This window comes from Vanacampus margaritifer, chromosome 9 (genome assembly GCF_051991255.1).
Source record: "Vanacampus margaritifer isolate UIUO_Vmar chromosome 9, RoL_Vmar_1.0, whole genome shotgun sequence".
Taxonomy (NCBI): domain Eukaryota; kingdom Metazoa; phylum Chordata; class Actinopteri; order Syngnathiformes; family Syngnathidae; genus Vanacampus; species Vanacampus margaritifer.
In genome coordinates, this window is record NC_135440.1 from 18,874,461 (window position 1) to 18,891,564 (window position 17,104).

Consider the following 17,104-nt stretch of genomic DNA (forward strand, 5'->3'; position numbering starts at 1 on the left):
AAACCCCTGTGCAGTTCACAGTAGAGCAATGCTGACACCTACTGGATATTACAGCAAGTGAAAAAAATTCTACACGCTTCATTAGGTACATTGGAAATTTATTGAAACATATGATATATGTACTTTATTACATGGGGGGGGGATTGTAACTCCTCATATTTCAATTTAAGTATTAAGTCAGCCTTCTAGAAAACAAGAAAAATGCCAATAAGAATTACTGTTATGTTTAAAAATATTTTCCTAGTAGGGATTCTAAAAATTCTATATATTAGCAGATGCCATTACCTAGTTACTTTTATCTGCTTTACGAGTGACCAACTGCGAAAACATATATTTAAAACATTTTTTCATGAGATTTATTTAAAATTGTGAACAAAAAAAATATTAACTTTAGTACTGTTATTCCAAACACGTTTTGCTTGTCTGTGTTGCATTCTTATCAGTATTTCTTTAGAAGATGTTGTTTGTTTATTCGTGACGTAATCTTAACGCGACACGTCCTCGTACGTTTTTGTCACATGGTGATTGCGTCACAATTCCGTCTATCGTTCCCGAGATTGTTTCCATCTCCGCAATACGCTGTTCCCTGAGCCAGCGTGGACAAAACAGTGGATCGAGGTAGGGGATGGATTTCCTCGCTGTTTAGTCAAATATTTTGGAGAGTTTATTTTTAAAGCTCTGTATTATGTGGCCAATGAATGGTCTATGCGCCAAGCGGTAGGTTAAAAATGGTGCAGTGGCGGTGCGGCGACCGCCACCATAATGGAGCTAGGCTACTAAAGACTAGCATCTGTTAGCTTGCACTGTCGCCACTTCGCACTTTTAATTTATTTGTTTTTAGCGTGACGCTCGAAACAAACACACTCTGAAACACTGCTCCGTGTACGCCTATTGTAATGTAAAGCAATGTTGCGTTAGATTACCGTGTAGGTCTCGCCACCTCAAAATCGCGAAGAACCCCCAGCCAAAATAAGAGTATTAATGTTATCACTTTATAAATTACCTTTTGTTTGCACACCTATCTGTCAATATGTTTATAACTTTATACGCCTCATAATTTGTACCGATTTCACGTGCACGTAGGTTTAATGCTGCATTTAACACGTGCACAAATGTACATGTGCGCGTGTACTAAATTATGAACGAGACTAGACAAGTGATGTGTATTTGTGTTCGTAATGGGATGTTGATAAAATTAGGCTTAATTTAAAATAGACTGTTTTGGTTCCTTGGGTGATGTTTGCGTTTTTAAGGGCTGAATGCGACATGTGCTCACTCGTTTGTGATTGACACCATGTGTTTTTGCAGTCACTACTTTTTTTTTCTGTGGTGACCTTCACTCTCTGCCCAAATGCCACAACATCGCACCATAAATTCTGTTTTTACAAACGTCATTTTATTTTATTTTTTACAATCAGTCTACCTTCCGGTCACATGACTCAAACGAAAGTTAACAATCTTTCAAGAAGGGAAATCGAAACTAAATTTGTCTCACGGCGGTTTTTCTACCTTGTCCTTTTGCACGATTGTCGGACATTTTTGCTGGTGAAATCAGTTGTATGTATTAAGACAGTGTGTGGTGCCGTACTTAGATTACTACTGATGTTCTTTTCTTGCTCCGTGGAAAAATCCGACAACCAGTCCGCACCTGGAAGAAGCAGACAAAACGTATTTAACCTCCAGTAGAATTTGCGTGTTATTTTCCACTTTCACCGCCACCCATTTTAATCTATCGTAATATAAACTCATCATCGCAGCCATTTCCAGCAACAAGGTGAGGATCGCATAACTTTTAAACGCAATTCCTGTTAGCACCGTAGACACTTGGAAAACAATGATTTAGCATTAATCAGAAATATTTAGCTTTAAAAAAAAAATACATATATATTTTTTTTACAATACCGTAGTTCTAATCCGTCAAGGGGAAATTCATTTTACTCACTATTCTTTAGCAGTGCTTTCCTCAATTTTTAGTGTATGTGCAGACATAATTATGATTTTGATACTCTGAAGAAGACCATAACAAGTGTAAACTGCAATAATATTAGTTGTTGTTTTCACAGAGGATAAAGGATGTGTTGTTGCTCGTTAAAATGTAGTTAAAGGATTCTATCACCAAAACATTGCTGCTAATTTCATTAGTCTGTCCATGGTGTTTTGCATTTTGTGCTAGCATTAAGCTAACAGGCTTTCACAAGGTGCAAAGTTAGGTCAATACTCACTGTGGCATTCTTTGTTTTATTTTTAGTTTGACAGTAAATTTCAATTGGGAATGTCAATAGACAGCTTGAAGCAAGAACTTGGCATTTTTTAATTTTTTTTAAGAATTGATCACTCTGCCAAACTACCAAGTGCACACATTATTTATCAAAACTGAACTAGCGTGGATACAAACCCATTGGCACATTCTGACAGGCGAAAATGAAATGTTAAGTGTACAAACAAACATTGTAATAGTTATAAAAATCCCCCATCCTAAATCCTAAAACTTTGTCTCATTGTCCGTGCCATAGCTGCAGGCTTCTGTTCATTTCGGTCCCAATTACCGTGATGCACCAACATTGCAGTGTTGTCCCTTAACGTGGCTGCTTACATCTATGTGACAGGTCAGATCTGCTGACTGAAGAAAACCTGACCCAGTATTTGGTGTTTTGTTGTTGTTCTTGTGTATACAAAAATTAGGCTCACCTCTGAATCAATCTTGTGCAATAGAGCAATGTATATTATTTGCTAACTTATAAATATAAAGTCAATATAGTCAAGTACAGTGTGTGCATGAGGTGTGGTTGCAGGTGAAAGTGAATTCCTAATGCCCTTTGTGAGTTTTTTTTTTTTTAACATTGTCGCTTGGGTGACTTTTTGTCTGCGGCAGTCTCACATTACTTTGTTAAATTCACATCCATCAAAAACATTGTAAGGCCCGAAATAAAATGGAATAGTCACAACAAGATTTAAATTATTCATCCCTGTCCTTTTACCCAGGGATTAAGTTTCAGTGTGCCTGGGACTGAGATGCTAAGTCACTTTGCAATGTCTTTGTTGACTGACAAGGTTATAATTCTCTGGATGCATACCATGGCAGCCATGGTGTTGATTTCTATCTTTTTTTTCCCCCATGGTACTGATATAATTCTTATATCACAGGGTAGAGATGTCTGTTGGGAAAAGAAAGGCCCCTGGTGTGGTATTGATATTTTATATTTTATGAGGTGCATCACATTATTCAGAGACACTTGATCATGTCAGGTTGAAGGGTCACCAGAAGGGGTTTTAACGGGAAATAGCTTCTTCTATTTGTATTCTAATGTTGTCCTGTGATTGTTTTTGTTTGTCTTCCAGGTGTACTTGTTGCTTGTGGTAGGTGTACAATTGCCTAGACTTTACATCCAGCCGCTTCGGCCCCTTCTTTCTCGACCCCTGCGCTATGAGCAGAGGTAAAGGAGGGCCTTACAACGATCAATTCTACCGGTACCCACCACCTTATCTCCAGACGAGGGAGCGTTACGAAAAATCGGATCCATCCGCTTCCTTCCTGAGAAGCGCCCCGCAGTTCCATCAACCGTTTCCAAATTACTGCAACAGACATGTCTATCCTGTAGCATCCACACGGCCTCCGCCCCCCCTTAGCCCCCCTGCCCCACCCAAACCAAGCCCCTCTAAGAAACCTCCTATCCCTAACACACCCTCACATAGTCAGAGTTGTGATTCCCACCCTGACCTCAATTCCTTTCAGGACCTACAGGTCCAGTTTCTGAGAGGACAGCGTGCTGAGGCACCGCAGTTCAGAGTCAGTCCTCACAAACCTGCCCGGTTAAATAATCCCTCATACCAGCAGCAGTCGGGTTATAGTAGATATCCAAAGCCCAACTGGGTTCGAGGTCATTACAGCCAGGCCCCTAGTCTTGCTGGACACCCAAATCAAAACCAGGTGCAAAGTAGATACCGCGTCCCCAACAGCAAATGGAGCGTGGATGATAACGTTCTGTGCGACAGTTTTCAGAGCTTGTCCCTCTACCAAAGAACCCTGAGCGTCATTCCTCTCACCCCAGAAATCCAGGACCAGGTGCACAGGGCTTTACAACCAATCAAAAGTGTCTCTGCAAAATTCTTGGCCAAAAAACTACATCTTCCAAAGAAGGTTATTAACCAGGCCCTCTACTCTTTGGCGGATTTACAGAAAGTCTCCAAGCAAGGACAAACTCCTCCGAAGTGGACTTTATACATCAAACCTGTCAGGGTCGAGGAACCTCAAAAGTCTGTTTCAAGGAACCCCCAACAAACTGTAGTCAAGTTAGAGACTAAAACAGAAATAGAAGAAGACTCTGACACAGAAACTTCTTCTTCGGAGTCTTTTGCTTCTGAAGAATTTCACTCATCTGGTCAAAGTCAACAACATCAACCTTTCACAATGTCAGATCAAAAGGAGCTCGTCTTGAAGCACCTTATGGATTTAGCGCCAGTATCTGCCCTTGTGCTGGCCAAAAACATGGGCTTGAAGAGTTCCAAGCAGGTCAGTTCCACCCTGTATGCCCTAGAGAAGCTCGGGGAAGTCGTGAGGAACCGTGACGACAAACCTCCCACCTGGGAGCTCTCAGCCCACCGCAAAGAGAAGATGATGAGGACGCTTAAAGCCGCACAGAGCGATCAGATAGTGAAAATGGAAAATGAGGCGAAACCTATCTCACCACTTGAACCAACGTCACAGCTTGAGCAGCTGCCGTTTGAAAGTTGGTCGCCAAAGACTGAAGTGGTAGGTTCTCTTTCACGTTTGTTTGATTTGTATGTATAAAGATTTAGCTTTCTCCATTTTGTCCATTTTGGATCATGTAAATCAAGTCTACTTTGTTGACTTTTGGACCATGTATTCGTCAAATCCATGTTCCCCTACAAAATATTTGTAAGCCTGGTGGCTAGGGGGTGTGGACGATGAACGACTAGCGCCCAATTCAGTGATTACGTTGGTGACGCTAAGCCTTGCGGCCCACCAGGCTAATAAACCTTTGAGGGAAACCATAATGTTTCTGTGGTCCACTATAGACTGATGTTTGAAAGTTGCACCCAAATGCTGCTCAGAGTGATTACCAGTTAAATGTTTCCCTAAATATTTAATTTATCTTTTAAATGGGAAGCCAACACCCCCCACCCCCCTTTAATTTATATGTTTTATGCAGCCCCACTAGTCTAAATACAGTATTCTGGTTTAATATTATGTTAATGGTGTACGAGTTTAGCATCAAAATCTAGCTGTTTTAACAATATTTGAAGGCGGCCATTTTGCCACTTGCTGTCGACTCAAGATGACGTCAATGTTGCTCGGGTAACAACCAATCACAGATCAGCTTCCGAAGACAGGTGAGCTCTGATTGGTTGTTGCCTGAGCCCTGAGCAACTGTGATGTCATCTTCAGTCGACAGGAAGTGGCAAAATCGCCACCCTATGAGATGGATAAAAACGGCTGGATTTTGCTTCATAACTCATATTCCAAACATGTAATATTGGAAGGCGGCCATTTTGCCACTTGCTATCGACTCAAGATGACATCAGTGTTGCTCGGCTAACAACCAATCACAGCACAGCTTCAGAAAACAGGCGAGCTCTGATTTGTTGTTGCCTGAGCTCTGAGCAACTGTGATGTCATCTTCAGTCGACGGGAAGTGGCAAAATGGCCGCCCCCTGAGATGGATAAAAATGGCTGGATTTTGCTTCATAACTCGTATTCCAAAAATGTAATATTAATCAGAATATCATGTTTAGACTAGTGAGGTCACATATAACATATTATTGTCAAGACATGTTTAACTCTTTGACTGCCAAAAACGTTAAATAACGTTTAGTAAAATCCTATGGAGGAGTGCCAAAGACGTTAAAATACGTTTTTTTCAAAACAGAGGTGAAACTAACCATTTTCTATTGTTGATTACTGAAAAACGGAATAAGGTAGAAACAAACTTTTTTTTCTGATGAAAGATGAGAGTCCAATCTTTCATTTGGTAGTATGTGTGTTTCCATAGTCCAAACACATAATTTTCTGTGGACCTTGAAAGATCAGTCAAAAATGCTTAAATCGGCTGGCACCCATGGCATCCCTTTTCTGAAAACGTCTGGCAGTCAAAGAGTTAAGGTTGACTTGAAAACAATAGTAAAATAAGCAACAAAAGTGTGAAGCTCAGGACTCCCTAATCGGATTTTAATTTTACTGTCAGCTGTCTCCTACCAAGGTTGAACCACCACCCATAACCTCAAGTCAGGAGGAAATGACTGTTGAAGGACAGTGGGCCTCCGACGATATTCCAGAATATCTCAACGCCATTCGCAAACAGACGGACGTGGAGAGAGCGGCCGCCGACAACGCCAACCCGATTGGAACTATTGCTGTGTCTCTGGCTGCTCCGCCGGCACAGAACCTTTGGGCAAAACTGCAGGAGGTTCGTCTGAAGAACCCCGTCAGCGGCCTAATGGAATACGCTCAATTTCTGGGCCAGAGTTGTGAGTTCATACTCCTCGACCAGTCAGGACCCTCCCATGACCCCAGGTTAGTCCCCCAAGCGTATGCTTTAGGAAAATCAATAGCTTTTAATAAAAACTTTAATGCTAGCATGCTGAATGTAATAGATTTGCTTATAGCGCCTAATTTTTTACTCTTATTTATGCTCTGTTTGGCAGATTCCGCATGCAGGTGATGCTGAATGGGAGACTCTTTCCAATTGTCGAAGCCTCTGCTAAGAAGGTCGCAAAGAAAGACGCCGCCGCCGCCACTTTGCTGATTCTCTTCGGAGAGATGCAGGGAGGTACAAGTAGCGGGAATGAAGGAAGTACTGCCGGTATGAACCAAACAATGGACGCGGTCTCCAGTGATGTAAGTCGGGACTCCAGAGTCACACCATTGGTCAGATTAAGCTTTCAGTAACGACTGGCTTTGATTTTTCAGGGCACCATTGAGGGCTCCGGGGGTGTTTTCGGAGCAGGTACTGTGGAAGTGATGGGGATGCCCGAGGGACCTCGCCAGCCACTGTCTCGCTCACTGCCCGGGGGAAAGAATCCCGTGTCGGTTCTGATGGAATACAGCCAACGCAGCGGGAACCCCATTGAATTTATCATCACAGGCCAAGTTGGCCCGCCACATGATCCAAGGTACTTACGACTTCACTACCACAGCCTTTGGGTTTTTATTGTGAACTGTCCTTTTAAATATTTTTCCTCTATGGTGGTGGGGGCTGAAATGAACCAAACCCATGTTTCTTTTAGGGATAAAAGGTGAATCTAAAACCTTATTAATCTCAGGGAACCATTTGTTTAAATTTTCAGTTATCGTTATAAGAGATGCTGCTGACCCTAGGAACCTTCTGAACCTTTTGTTTTTGTTTGACATTAAAACAAAGAAATGTGAAAGTTTAAGATGTCAGGTATTTTTCAATTTTTTATTACTATTGGGACTAGTGAGCTATGGTATTTACTTTACTTTACTTTTGACATTTTAAGGTGTACTGATATTTTAGAAATTTAAAATGAAGTCTAGGTCTGATAAAACTTTTTTTTTTTTTAATCCACATTTTGAAAAGTCAGAATTTTTTTTCAAAAAACATGCTTTAAGACATTACAACAAAGTTCAAGATTGTCATTTGTAGTTTAAAAAACATTCTGATGCCACTATTTTTTCCTGGCTTCAAATATTGATTATCGGCCACCGTGACAACTAATATTCGGTATCTGCCCTGAAAAAAAACATATGATCTATCTCTAGTTTTTTTGTTTCAATTAACCAAACATAGGACAGTATGATACTTACAGGTGAAAATTGTGGGCCTGATTTAGCCATTAAACCATGCATTATGTAGCATTACCACCCCCCTATAATCATTTACGGCGATGCTAAACATTCTTGCGTAGACAACAAAAAGCTAGCATGTTTTCGCTAACATTAAGTCTGTTCACGACCCCTTCCCCCTGGGTCTTTCCTTCTGCGTGGTCACATGCTTGTCAGAAGGTTCTTTATCTCATCCCACTTTGCCCTTCCAGGAGTATTTTGTCATACAGCCTGTGTCAATTCAGTCTTTTTACCTCTACTTTTGGTCACAGTCAGCTGACTAGGACACACAGCAAGCTTGTGTTTTCTAACTTTGCCATAAGCCATGTATTAATCCGTCTTGACTTGCACCATCAGCTCCTCTCATTGTAACAATATATTTACAATAGAAGCCTAGAAGTGTGATGATATGTTTCGAGTTCAAACACTTAAACTGGATGTCAACCGCCTCTCTTGTCCTCAGGTTCATGTACAGAGTAAAGGTTGGAGAGAATCTGTTTGCGGAGGCTTCGGCTCCAAGCAAAAAGGCAGCGCGCCAGCTGGCAGCAGAGGGGGCCGTCAAAGAATTGATGGCCGACGGTAGGCTGCAGCTCAACAAGGTGAGCAAACTTTTCTCGTGGTTCTATTGTCTTCCCCTTCCCTGCTTGTTCTGTAAAATTTTCTCCTCGTCTCCTTGCCATCAGCCCCAGTTGCCCCTCGGCTCCTCCAGCGATAGCGATAGCTGCGGGACTTGCCCCTCTCTGCCACCTTTGACAGCCGACGAGTTGCGAGCAGCCCACGAGGCCGGGGTCGGGGATCTCATCAACCACCTGAACAACAACGCTGTGTCGGGGCTATTGGAGTACGCCAGGGCCAGAGGATTTGCTGCTGAGATCCGCCTGGTGGGCCAGTCTGGGTCAGCGCATGAGCCTAAGTATGTGTGAGCTTCACATGTCTGTCTCGATAGTTCATGGGAATGTCTTAAAAAAATATATATCAATTTTTTTTAATTTTTATTTATTTATTTATTTATTTGGGGAATAAGAAAAAAATGCCCTGATTTATTTTCTGGCTTTCAGGTTCACCTATCAGGCCAAGCTGGGTGGACGCTGGTTCCCGCCAGTTTGCGCCTCAAACAAGAAGCAAGGCAAACAGGAGGCGGCCGACGCTGCTCTACGTGTTCTGATTGGGGAGGCGGAGAGGGCAGCCCGCACTGGGGAGCTCATCCCCGCTGAGGTATTTTTTAGTCACTAATGGTGGCTGACCCAGTTGCGAAGGGGACACAATAGAAGATAACACTTAAAGGGGAAGTAGACCCCCAAATTTTCCTTACAATAATGCGTCATATGCGCCTCCACTAGTCTAAACACGGCATTCTGATTGATATTGCCGTGTTTGTGGAATATGAATAAAGCAGCAAACTCAATTTTAGGGGGCGGCCATTTTGCTACTCGCTGTTAACTGAAAATGTCATCACAGTTCCTCGGGGCTCAGGTAACGACCAATCACGGCTCAGCTTGCAAACAAAACGACCAAAACAAGTGAGCCGCCTTTTTCAGTCAACATTATGTGGCAAAATGGTCGCCCCTTGAGATGGATAAAAACGTGTGGACTTGGCTGCTTAATTCATTTTCTACAAATGCTAAATTTATTGGACTATCGAGTTTAGATTATTTAATAAACAAATCCTGTGGGGGCTAATTGTAAGTTTCTGCAATACAAAAATGTAGGCGAGTCTCAAGTTGTCTTTTCTTTGTTTTCTTTACTCCAACGTGCACACAAAAAAACACAACTGCGTAATTCACGTCTTTCTCCGCCCTCTCTATTAATCTCGATTCTTCTTCGCTCTTCTATATAGGCAACAAGTGCATCTTTTTCTTCGTATCTGTCTCGAACGCACATTAATGTCCAATAGCAGACTCTACCACCACCTAGTGGTAAAAATAATTCAATACACACCATTTAACACAAGAACAAATCAATGCTCTTACACAATTTTTAACTAAATCTTAATGTATAATTTTACCTTCAAATAACTGCTAATAATCACTATGAAATGACAGTATATTAACTGTATCATTAACTAATGATTAAACAAATACATTGTATTGTATTTAGTTTATTTGCAGATGCATCAATAAATCAACAATTGCTCATTTGGCCTAAAGCTACAACCATCGTAAACGCTATTTTATGTTTCCATACTATACAGTTACCACAGCATACCTCAGGAAATTGATTTTGAGTAAAATGATCGACTGTAGGATGTCGTTATCGTCCTGTATCTCTCTTTTCTAGCTTCCTGTGAGTGGCAGCACGTTGCACGACCAGATTGCCATGTTAAGCCACCAGCGATTCAACGCCCTGACCACTCGCATCCAACACAGCCTGCTGGGACGCAAGATCCTGGCCACCATCGTCATGAGGAGGGGGGAAGGCCTAGGAACTGTTGTCAGCCTGGGAACGGGTGTGTGTGTGTGTGGTGTTTTCCCAGGAAATGACTATTGATCAATTACGTAGCATATTTCAATGATCTGTGACATTGATTGTGTTTTCTTTTTGTCAATTCCAGGCAATCGTTGTGTGAAAGGGGAGGAGCTGAGCCTGAAAGGGGACACTGTGAATGATGGCCATGCTGAAATCATCTCCAGGAGGGGGTTTGTTAGGTACAAATTGATCTTCTTAAAAAAAAAAAAAAATCAATGGTTTCATTTTTGTTTACAAATCTATCTCCCTCTTAGATTTCTGTACAGTGAGTTGCTGAAACACGTTGAAGGTACAGACAACAGCATATTTGAGATGGCGGCGGACAACAAACTGCAGATCAAATCTGACATCACCTTTCACCTCTACATTAGGTGGGATGACATTTCCCTTTTCCCCCTTCTGCCCCTTTCTCTGCCACATGCACCAATGATATCATGGCAGATCTTACTGCTCTTTTCTTTTTCTCTCACATGAAGCACGGCGCCATGCGGGGACGGCGCCCTGTTCGACAAGTCGTGCAGCGAAACGGGCGAAGAGGTGGGCTGCCACCAGCCCCTGTTTGAGAATGCCAAGCAGGGCAAGCTGCGCACCAAGGTGGAGAATGGTGAGACCCTCAAAACACACCAAGATGATCCTCGGCGTACACTTTGGACCCATGTGATCATGTCGGTTTGTGCGTTACAAGGCGAGGGAACCATCCCGGTGGAGTCCAGCGCGATTGTGCCCACCTGGGATGGAATACAGCACGGGGAGAGGCTGCGCACCATGAGCTGCAGTGACAAGATCATGCGCTGGAACGTGCTGGGCCTACAGGGGGCGCTGCTCACTCACTTTCTGCATCCCATCTACCTGAAGTCAATCACGCTTGGTAAAGCATTTTGTTACACGCTCTCAGGCTTGATAGCTTTTAAACATCTCTGTCTATAATTAGACAACGTGTTTATATACAATTAGTTACACCGCAAGCTATCCCTTTTATTTCATTTCAAACTCATTTACAACACGATTTAAAAAAAAAAATGGCTTGCAGATTATTAAAAAAAAAATTGACTTGTTTACATGTCACCAGTGAGGGGGGGGCTGAAATCTTAAGCTTCCTTCATTTTGTAACCGTTCTTGTGTTTAGGCTATCTGTACAGCCACGGTCACCTGACTCGGGCTGTGTGCTGCAGGCTGGCCAGAGATGGGGACGCATTCAGTCAAAGTCTCCCTCCTCCCTTCCAGCTGAACCACCCCGAGGTGAGAGCACTGTCATCAATCACCCGGTGTTCTTTTCACTAATTGAAGCCCTCCAGCCGTTTTCTTTATCAACGAAACAAGTGTATTGATCTGTCAGCACCAAACAAAGCGGGTCACTCTTACTGTGAGGTGAAATCTGACTACGGTTGCACTAATTATCTCAGATATGTGCGCATTGCTTGACAGAATTGGCATTCTGATACTAACCAGGCCCAATGCATGGATTCCTTGCTCCATAGGTGGGCCGAGTCAGCGTGTACGACTCCACACGCCACACGGGCAAAACTAAGGAGTCCAGCGTGAACTGGAGCCTTCCGGACCACACCAGTGTGGAAGTTCTGGATGGCACAAAAGGCAAACTAGATGGGTAAGTCACCAAACTACAGAAAATGTTTCTTGTTGAAGCTTTCCGAAAGTGTGGAACTTGTAAAGTCATCAAGTTGGAACATTTTGGGGGGAAATTTATGCACAAACGGTGAATGTCATCAAATCACACAAGACTTCAACTCTTTAAGCATCTTAACCCTTGGGTTGTATTTTTTTTTTCTAGACTTGTGGTATTTCAGCCCAAAATAGCCTCTGCTCTTGAATTGTGATGACTGAGTTAATTAAGAATATATTTTTACTTTCAACTACTCAAAATGTTCAGTGGCATCAGACTTACTGTATATAAGTCCCCCCCCACCCCCCCTTTATGCCTTCTATGGACAATAAAAGCACTATTGTGCTATGATTCAAGCTAACTATGCTGTCTATATGGTGTATTTATATATATTTTTTACAAATTTTAATTAGAATATTTCATATAACATTCATTAAATAAGAGCCTTGAAAAGGTTCAATTATAACAGCAGATTTTTTATGCATGCTTTTTTTTGACAAAAAAAATATGATTTATAATAATAATTTTATTTCTCTTCTCCCATTTACAATAATTAAGAAATTACCACATGGAGCCATTTTGAACCTCGACATGTTATGACAATTTGCCCAATTTTTTAGCTTCCTAGTGTTTTTTTTTTTAATATACTTTTGTTACTTTACCTTTGATATAACACAAATATTAACTTTTTATTAAAATATCAGTATTGTGTTTGGAGGCTCTACATACAAAATACTGTGTATTGAACCACAACAACATGGTAAGATTGTCAAGGAAGAAGTGGATTGAGATGAAACAGCTGGACTAGAGCGCGTGCATGCTTTGTTTTTAGTCACGAAGGAATTTTTTTTGTAAAACACTGGGGAAATGTTCGCCAACGGTGGTGGGTTGGGGACATTTCAGTTTTTTTTGTCTCAGGTCGCTGTGCAGCGGGCCTTAAAGTCCCACTAAAACAGTAAAAACAAACTTCAACTTGTATTTAAAAATAAATAAATAAATAAATCATGCCTCAACAATACTCCACATGTGGTTCCCACAGGAACAAGCTGGCCGTGTCCCGCGTGTCCAAGTCCAACCTATTCTGTCTCTTCCGCACACTGTGCCAACGCTGCGACCGCGCCGACCTCCTCGCCATGCACTCGTACTCTCAGGCCAAGCTGGCGGCCAGCTCCTTCCAGCTGGCCAAGCGCCGCTTCTTCCAAGCGCTCGGCGACCACGGCTACGGCGCCTGGATCGGCAAACCGATGGAGGAGAAGAGCTTCGAGTCGGGGGAGGAGTCAGCCAGCGCGCCCGCCGCCTTCGCCGGCAGTCGGAACGGAGGGCCGATGGAATACAACCAGGCGGAGGCGTAGCGCGAGATGTTTATGAGACTCTGCTCGGAAAGGGAGGGAGGCGAAAGGACAATCAAACCTCGATTAGCCACTGGCCGCCTGTGTGTCATCTGATGGAAACGTGGCTACAGGCTAACAGACTGATGGGAACGGATGAACTTAAGATGAGATGATGAGAAGCCTGAAGGAGGAGCACGCTTGAAAATGGCAATCGAAAGATAGGGAGCAATGAGGCTATGCTATCTTATACATAGAGCCGCAGTCACTGACAAGTTCCATGTCTGAACATCATGTGACCTGCCAGTGGCTTCCTTCTCTCCTGACGACCAACGGGGAAGCTGAAAGAAGACCAAGCAAGCGAGCTTTGATTTGCATTTCTTTGAATGGACTAAAGGCACCTCTAGTGATTTAAACCAGCTATGAAAAAACACATCCATCTGTACATGGTCGCCATGGTAACCGTGAGCACACCATAGTTTCGTGCACTTCTTTGATCAGTCCTATGCTTTTATATACACACAAAAAAAGATGTCATGGCCTCCAGGCCGCACACGAGTTCTCCGTGTTTCTTCTAACTTGTCCTGCGTCCATATTTGGTCATTCCACTTTTGCAGTGAAAAAGTCCTACGAGCTCATTGACCGTGAACACGTTTGTTGTTAACTGAGATTTGTGTGTGTTTTTGTTTTTAAGTTTTAGTTTAGGTGATGCAATATGCAAACTGCAAATGCACAAGTGTGATCCAAATACACAATTCCAGTCAAAGGTAGCCTAAATTTGTACTTATTGTAGTAAAATGAGTTTTTCTGACTACTGTGTTTAAGCACACATGCTTCAACTGGAAATTAAGTTTGACTTTTTATTGTTTTGTTTTTGTTTTTTGCTGACACGTTTGTGGAAAAGCTTTAAAAAAATCCACCCAGTATTTCTTTTTTTATTAATTGATTTAAAATTTAAGATTGTACCTACAAACCATTTATCTTAGCGTGGTGCAACCCTCTGATTGGTGCATGCGCAAAATCTGTTTTAACAGAATGTTTTATTTTACAATTAATGTAAAGTTTTTGCCTTCACTTCCCCCCATTAGCAATACATTGTATTCTAGACACTCAATGTGTGTGTATGTAGATTAAATCTTGTATAGAACTTTTTTTTTTTTTTTTTTTACAAATTAAGATTGGAAGTCTCAAAAAGAATAAATTGACCATATTCCATTGGAATGTGTTTGGAACTTTCCTCTCATCCTTCATACAGAATTCATTCATCATCTGCTGCTTAGCCCTGAGGCGAGGGGTGCTTTCTTTACCTCAGGGCAGAATTTTAGAGGGGTGCTCACTGTATGTAACCTTCAGGGGTTGCCCGTCTTTGTGCCAAATCTATTCGCTATCCCTTCTATGCTGAAACATGACTGAAGGGTGCGAGGCTTCCATAACAATGGGGGAGTTGGGCTAAAAGTGGCTTCTAGCGCTCGCTGGGATCAGCAGATGGGAACGTGAAGAGCTCGGGGCTTTAAGAGGTGTGAATGTCGAATAGACCTTGTGGAATCCGGTCCGGGTGACCTGTTGTTAGTGGGACGTTAACAAGATCTCGTTTGGGGGTTTCTTCTGACTCAGTGCAGGAGTTCTGCTATTAAGACTGAGAAGCAAGAGCACTTGATGCTATGGTAGGGTGACCAAATGTCATGAAGTCATTAAACATATTGCTATTGCTACCTGTGACTAGCATACAAACCAGGCATGTTGTTATAGTAGTCAAACAACATTTGATCACATTTTTAAATCAAAATAGTCCTCACAAATCAAATGACAGCGATCCAAAGTTTGAAGTCAGATTTATCCCACTCTGATTGTGTCAGTTTGCCCGAGTGGGATCAATTCGACTTCAAACGCAGCATAAGGCCGCCATTTTGACGTGATGTCATCTAGGGAATTGTCAATAGTCGGTATAGCACTACATTTGATTACATGTTATTAAAGTAGTATTGTAATCTTGACCAGGGGTTAGGCAAGCGGGTTCTAAGATTTACAGGAGCCCCCAAACGTCTTATAGGAACTTAATTTAGTATTAGGCAGATCAACCCCCCCCCCCCCCCCATTCTCTTGCAATGTACTATACCATCATATTACTGTTTATGGTGCAGACTTGATTCACGAAGACTAGCAATTAGCAGTTCAAAGCTGTTAGCATGTTTGTGAGGAAAACAAAGAGGAGCTACTCCTGTGAAGAGAAGGTGAGTTTTTTTTTTCTTATCAAAACTATGGAAAATGTTAACCTTTTTCATGGTGACACTGAATTTGTCTAACTCTTGAAAGTTGCAGCGGCACTGCTGGCACGATAGCGGAGAGGAGAGTGACGTGATGCTTCTCATCATGAAATTGTGAGTATTAAAGTGGTCAAAACTAAACTATTAAATGATTCATTTGTTATCAATTACACTAAAAGCATGGAGGTGATTCACATGCTATATAATGATCCTCATAGAAGATCTTAAAGTGGATGTCAACCATAAACATTTCTTGACAATATGTTTTATGTGACCTCACTAGTCTAAACATGATATTTGGATTAATATTACATTGACAGAATATGAGTTATGAAGCAAAATCCAGTTGTTTTTGTCCATTTCAGGGGGCGGCCATTTTGCCACTAGCTGTCGACTGAAGATGACATCACAGTTGCTCGGGGCTCAGTTAACGACCAATCACAGCTCACCTGTTTTCTGGAGCTGAGCTGTGATTGGTTGTTACCTGAGACCTGAGCAGCTGTGATGTCATTTTCACTCGACAGCAAGTGGCAAAATGGCCGCCTCCTGAGATGGATAAAAATGGCTGGATTTTGCTGCTTAACTCATATTCCACATATGTAATATTACTCAGAATGTCATGTTTAGACTAGTGGGGTCACACCTATAACATATTATCAAGAAGTATTTAATGTTGACCACTGTAAGGACTTTACTATCACTGACAACCTTGTGCTGAGGTGAAAAAACTTTTGTTAGAGGTTGTCATAGCTTGGCAATCATTGTTCCTGTCAGGAGACAAGACGACAATATTGCCAGCTAATTAGTCATGTTACTCATAAATAATTTTATTATAACCTCTTCTCTCCCTCCCAAAGACATTTGTGGAAAACAAAATCAACAACACGCCCGATTTAACATTTGTATAATGACCATGTAGTTATTAGCTCCCATCTAATTTGTCATCAGCTATGCATCCCTATGTGCAATAATGAGAGCTTCTTTCAATCACTGCTTCCCCCCCCCCCCCTCCTCCCCCAAGCCTTTTTCCAAGTCAAGTATTTTGAGAGTGAGGCTAATGATGAAGAGTGAGACAACAAGCACGTAGGAGAGGGGAGGTGGGGGGTCTTGGAGTGAAATATTAGTCCAGGGCCGAGTGCTCGGAGGAGCCAATCGATGGTCTCCAAAGGAAATAAATGAGAAGAGGGAAAGGGGAAATATGGCAGAAGCTGAGCGGCGCCGGGGAAGGGGTGGGGGTGGGGTTAAAGGCCTCATTGGAGTCAAGTGTGAAAAGACACAAGATCACAACAACTTGTAAGAGCATCGATGCTTAATAAAGACGAGGCGGCGGCGCCAGTGGGGATGAGGAAACAAAGTGAACAAAAAAGAGAGTACAAAGTAGTGGCCATTCCTCTAATAGACATTTTTACACGCTTCTCACATATCTGAGATTTTTTATGTGCCGTAGGGAATTAAGAACAGTTCAAAATAGACAGTGATTTGCAAAAAAAAATAAAAAATTTAGACTTTTGTTAGAAAGCAAAACAAATGTTCAGAAAAGCCTACTAGAACATCTCAACTTTATTTGGGGTTATTCCGAGGGGCTTTAAATGGTGTGCACACATGCTAACCGAAACAGCAG

At 42.1% G+C, this 17,104-nt stretch overlaps 1 protein-coding gene across 3 annotated transcripts; it reads left to right on the forward strand.

Annotated features, from left to right (window-relative positions):
* The first annotated feature begins 523 nt into the window (after nt 1-523).
* Nucleotides 524-14,444, forward strand: adar (adenosine deaminase RNA specific). Of its 3 annotated transcripts, none has more exons than XM_077576240.1 (16): nt 524-618; nt 3,340-4,750; nt 6,204-6,532; nt 6,664-6,856; nt 6,929-7,131; nt 8,268-8,403; nt 8,488-8,717; nt 8,863-9,019; nt 10,082-10,250; nt 10,356-10,449; nt 10,525-10,641; nt 10,747-10,874; nt 10,956-11,138; nt 11,397-11,509; nt 11,749-11,876; nt 12,931-14,444. In XM_077576240.1, the coding sequence occupies exons 2-16, from the start codon at nt 3,425-3,427 to the stop codon at nt 13,241-13,243; spliced, it is 3,819 nt and encodes a 1,272-aa protein (XP_077432366.1). In that variant the 5' UTR covers nt 524-618; nt 3,340-3,424; the 3' UTR covers nt 13,244-14,444. The 3 variants fall into 3 exon arrangements, with proteins under 3 accessions (XP_077432366.1, XP_077432368.1, XP_077432367.1); XM_077576242.1 differs by having other exon boundaries at nt 6,219-6,532; XM_077576241.1 differs by lacking the exon at nt 524-618 and adding an exon at nt 1,500-1,774.
* The last annotated feature ends 2,660 nt before the right edge of the window (nt 14,445-17,104 follow it).

Coding starts and splice junctions, on each gene's coding strand:
- adar (XM_077576240.1), top strand. CDS start 3,425: ATGAGCAGAGGTAAAGGAGGGCCTTACAACGATCAATTCTACCGGTAC. Junction 11,139..11,396: donor CCTGAAGTCAATCACGCTTG/GTAAAGCATTTT, acceptor TCTTGTGTTTAG/GCTATCTGTACAGCCACGGT. Junction 11,510..11,748: donor TCCAGCTGAACCACCCCGAG/GTGAGAGCACTG, acceptor CTTGCTCCATAG/GTGGGCCGAGTCAGCGTGTA.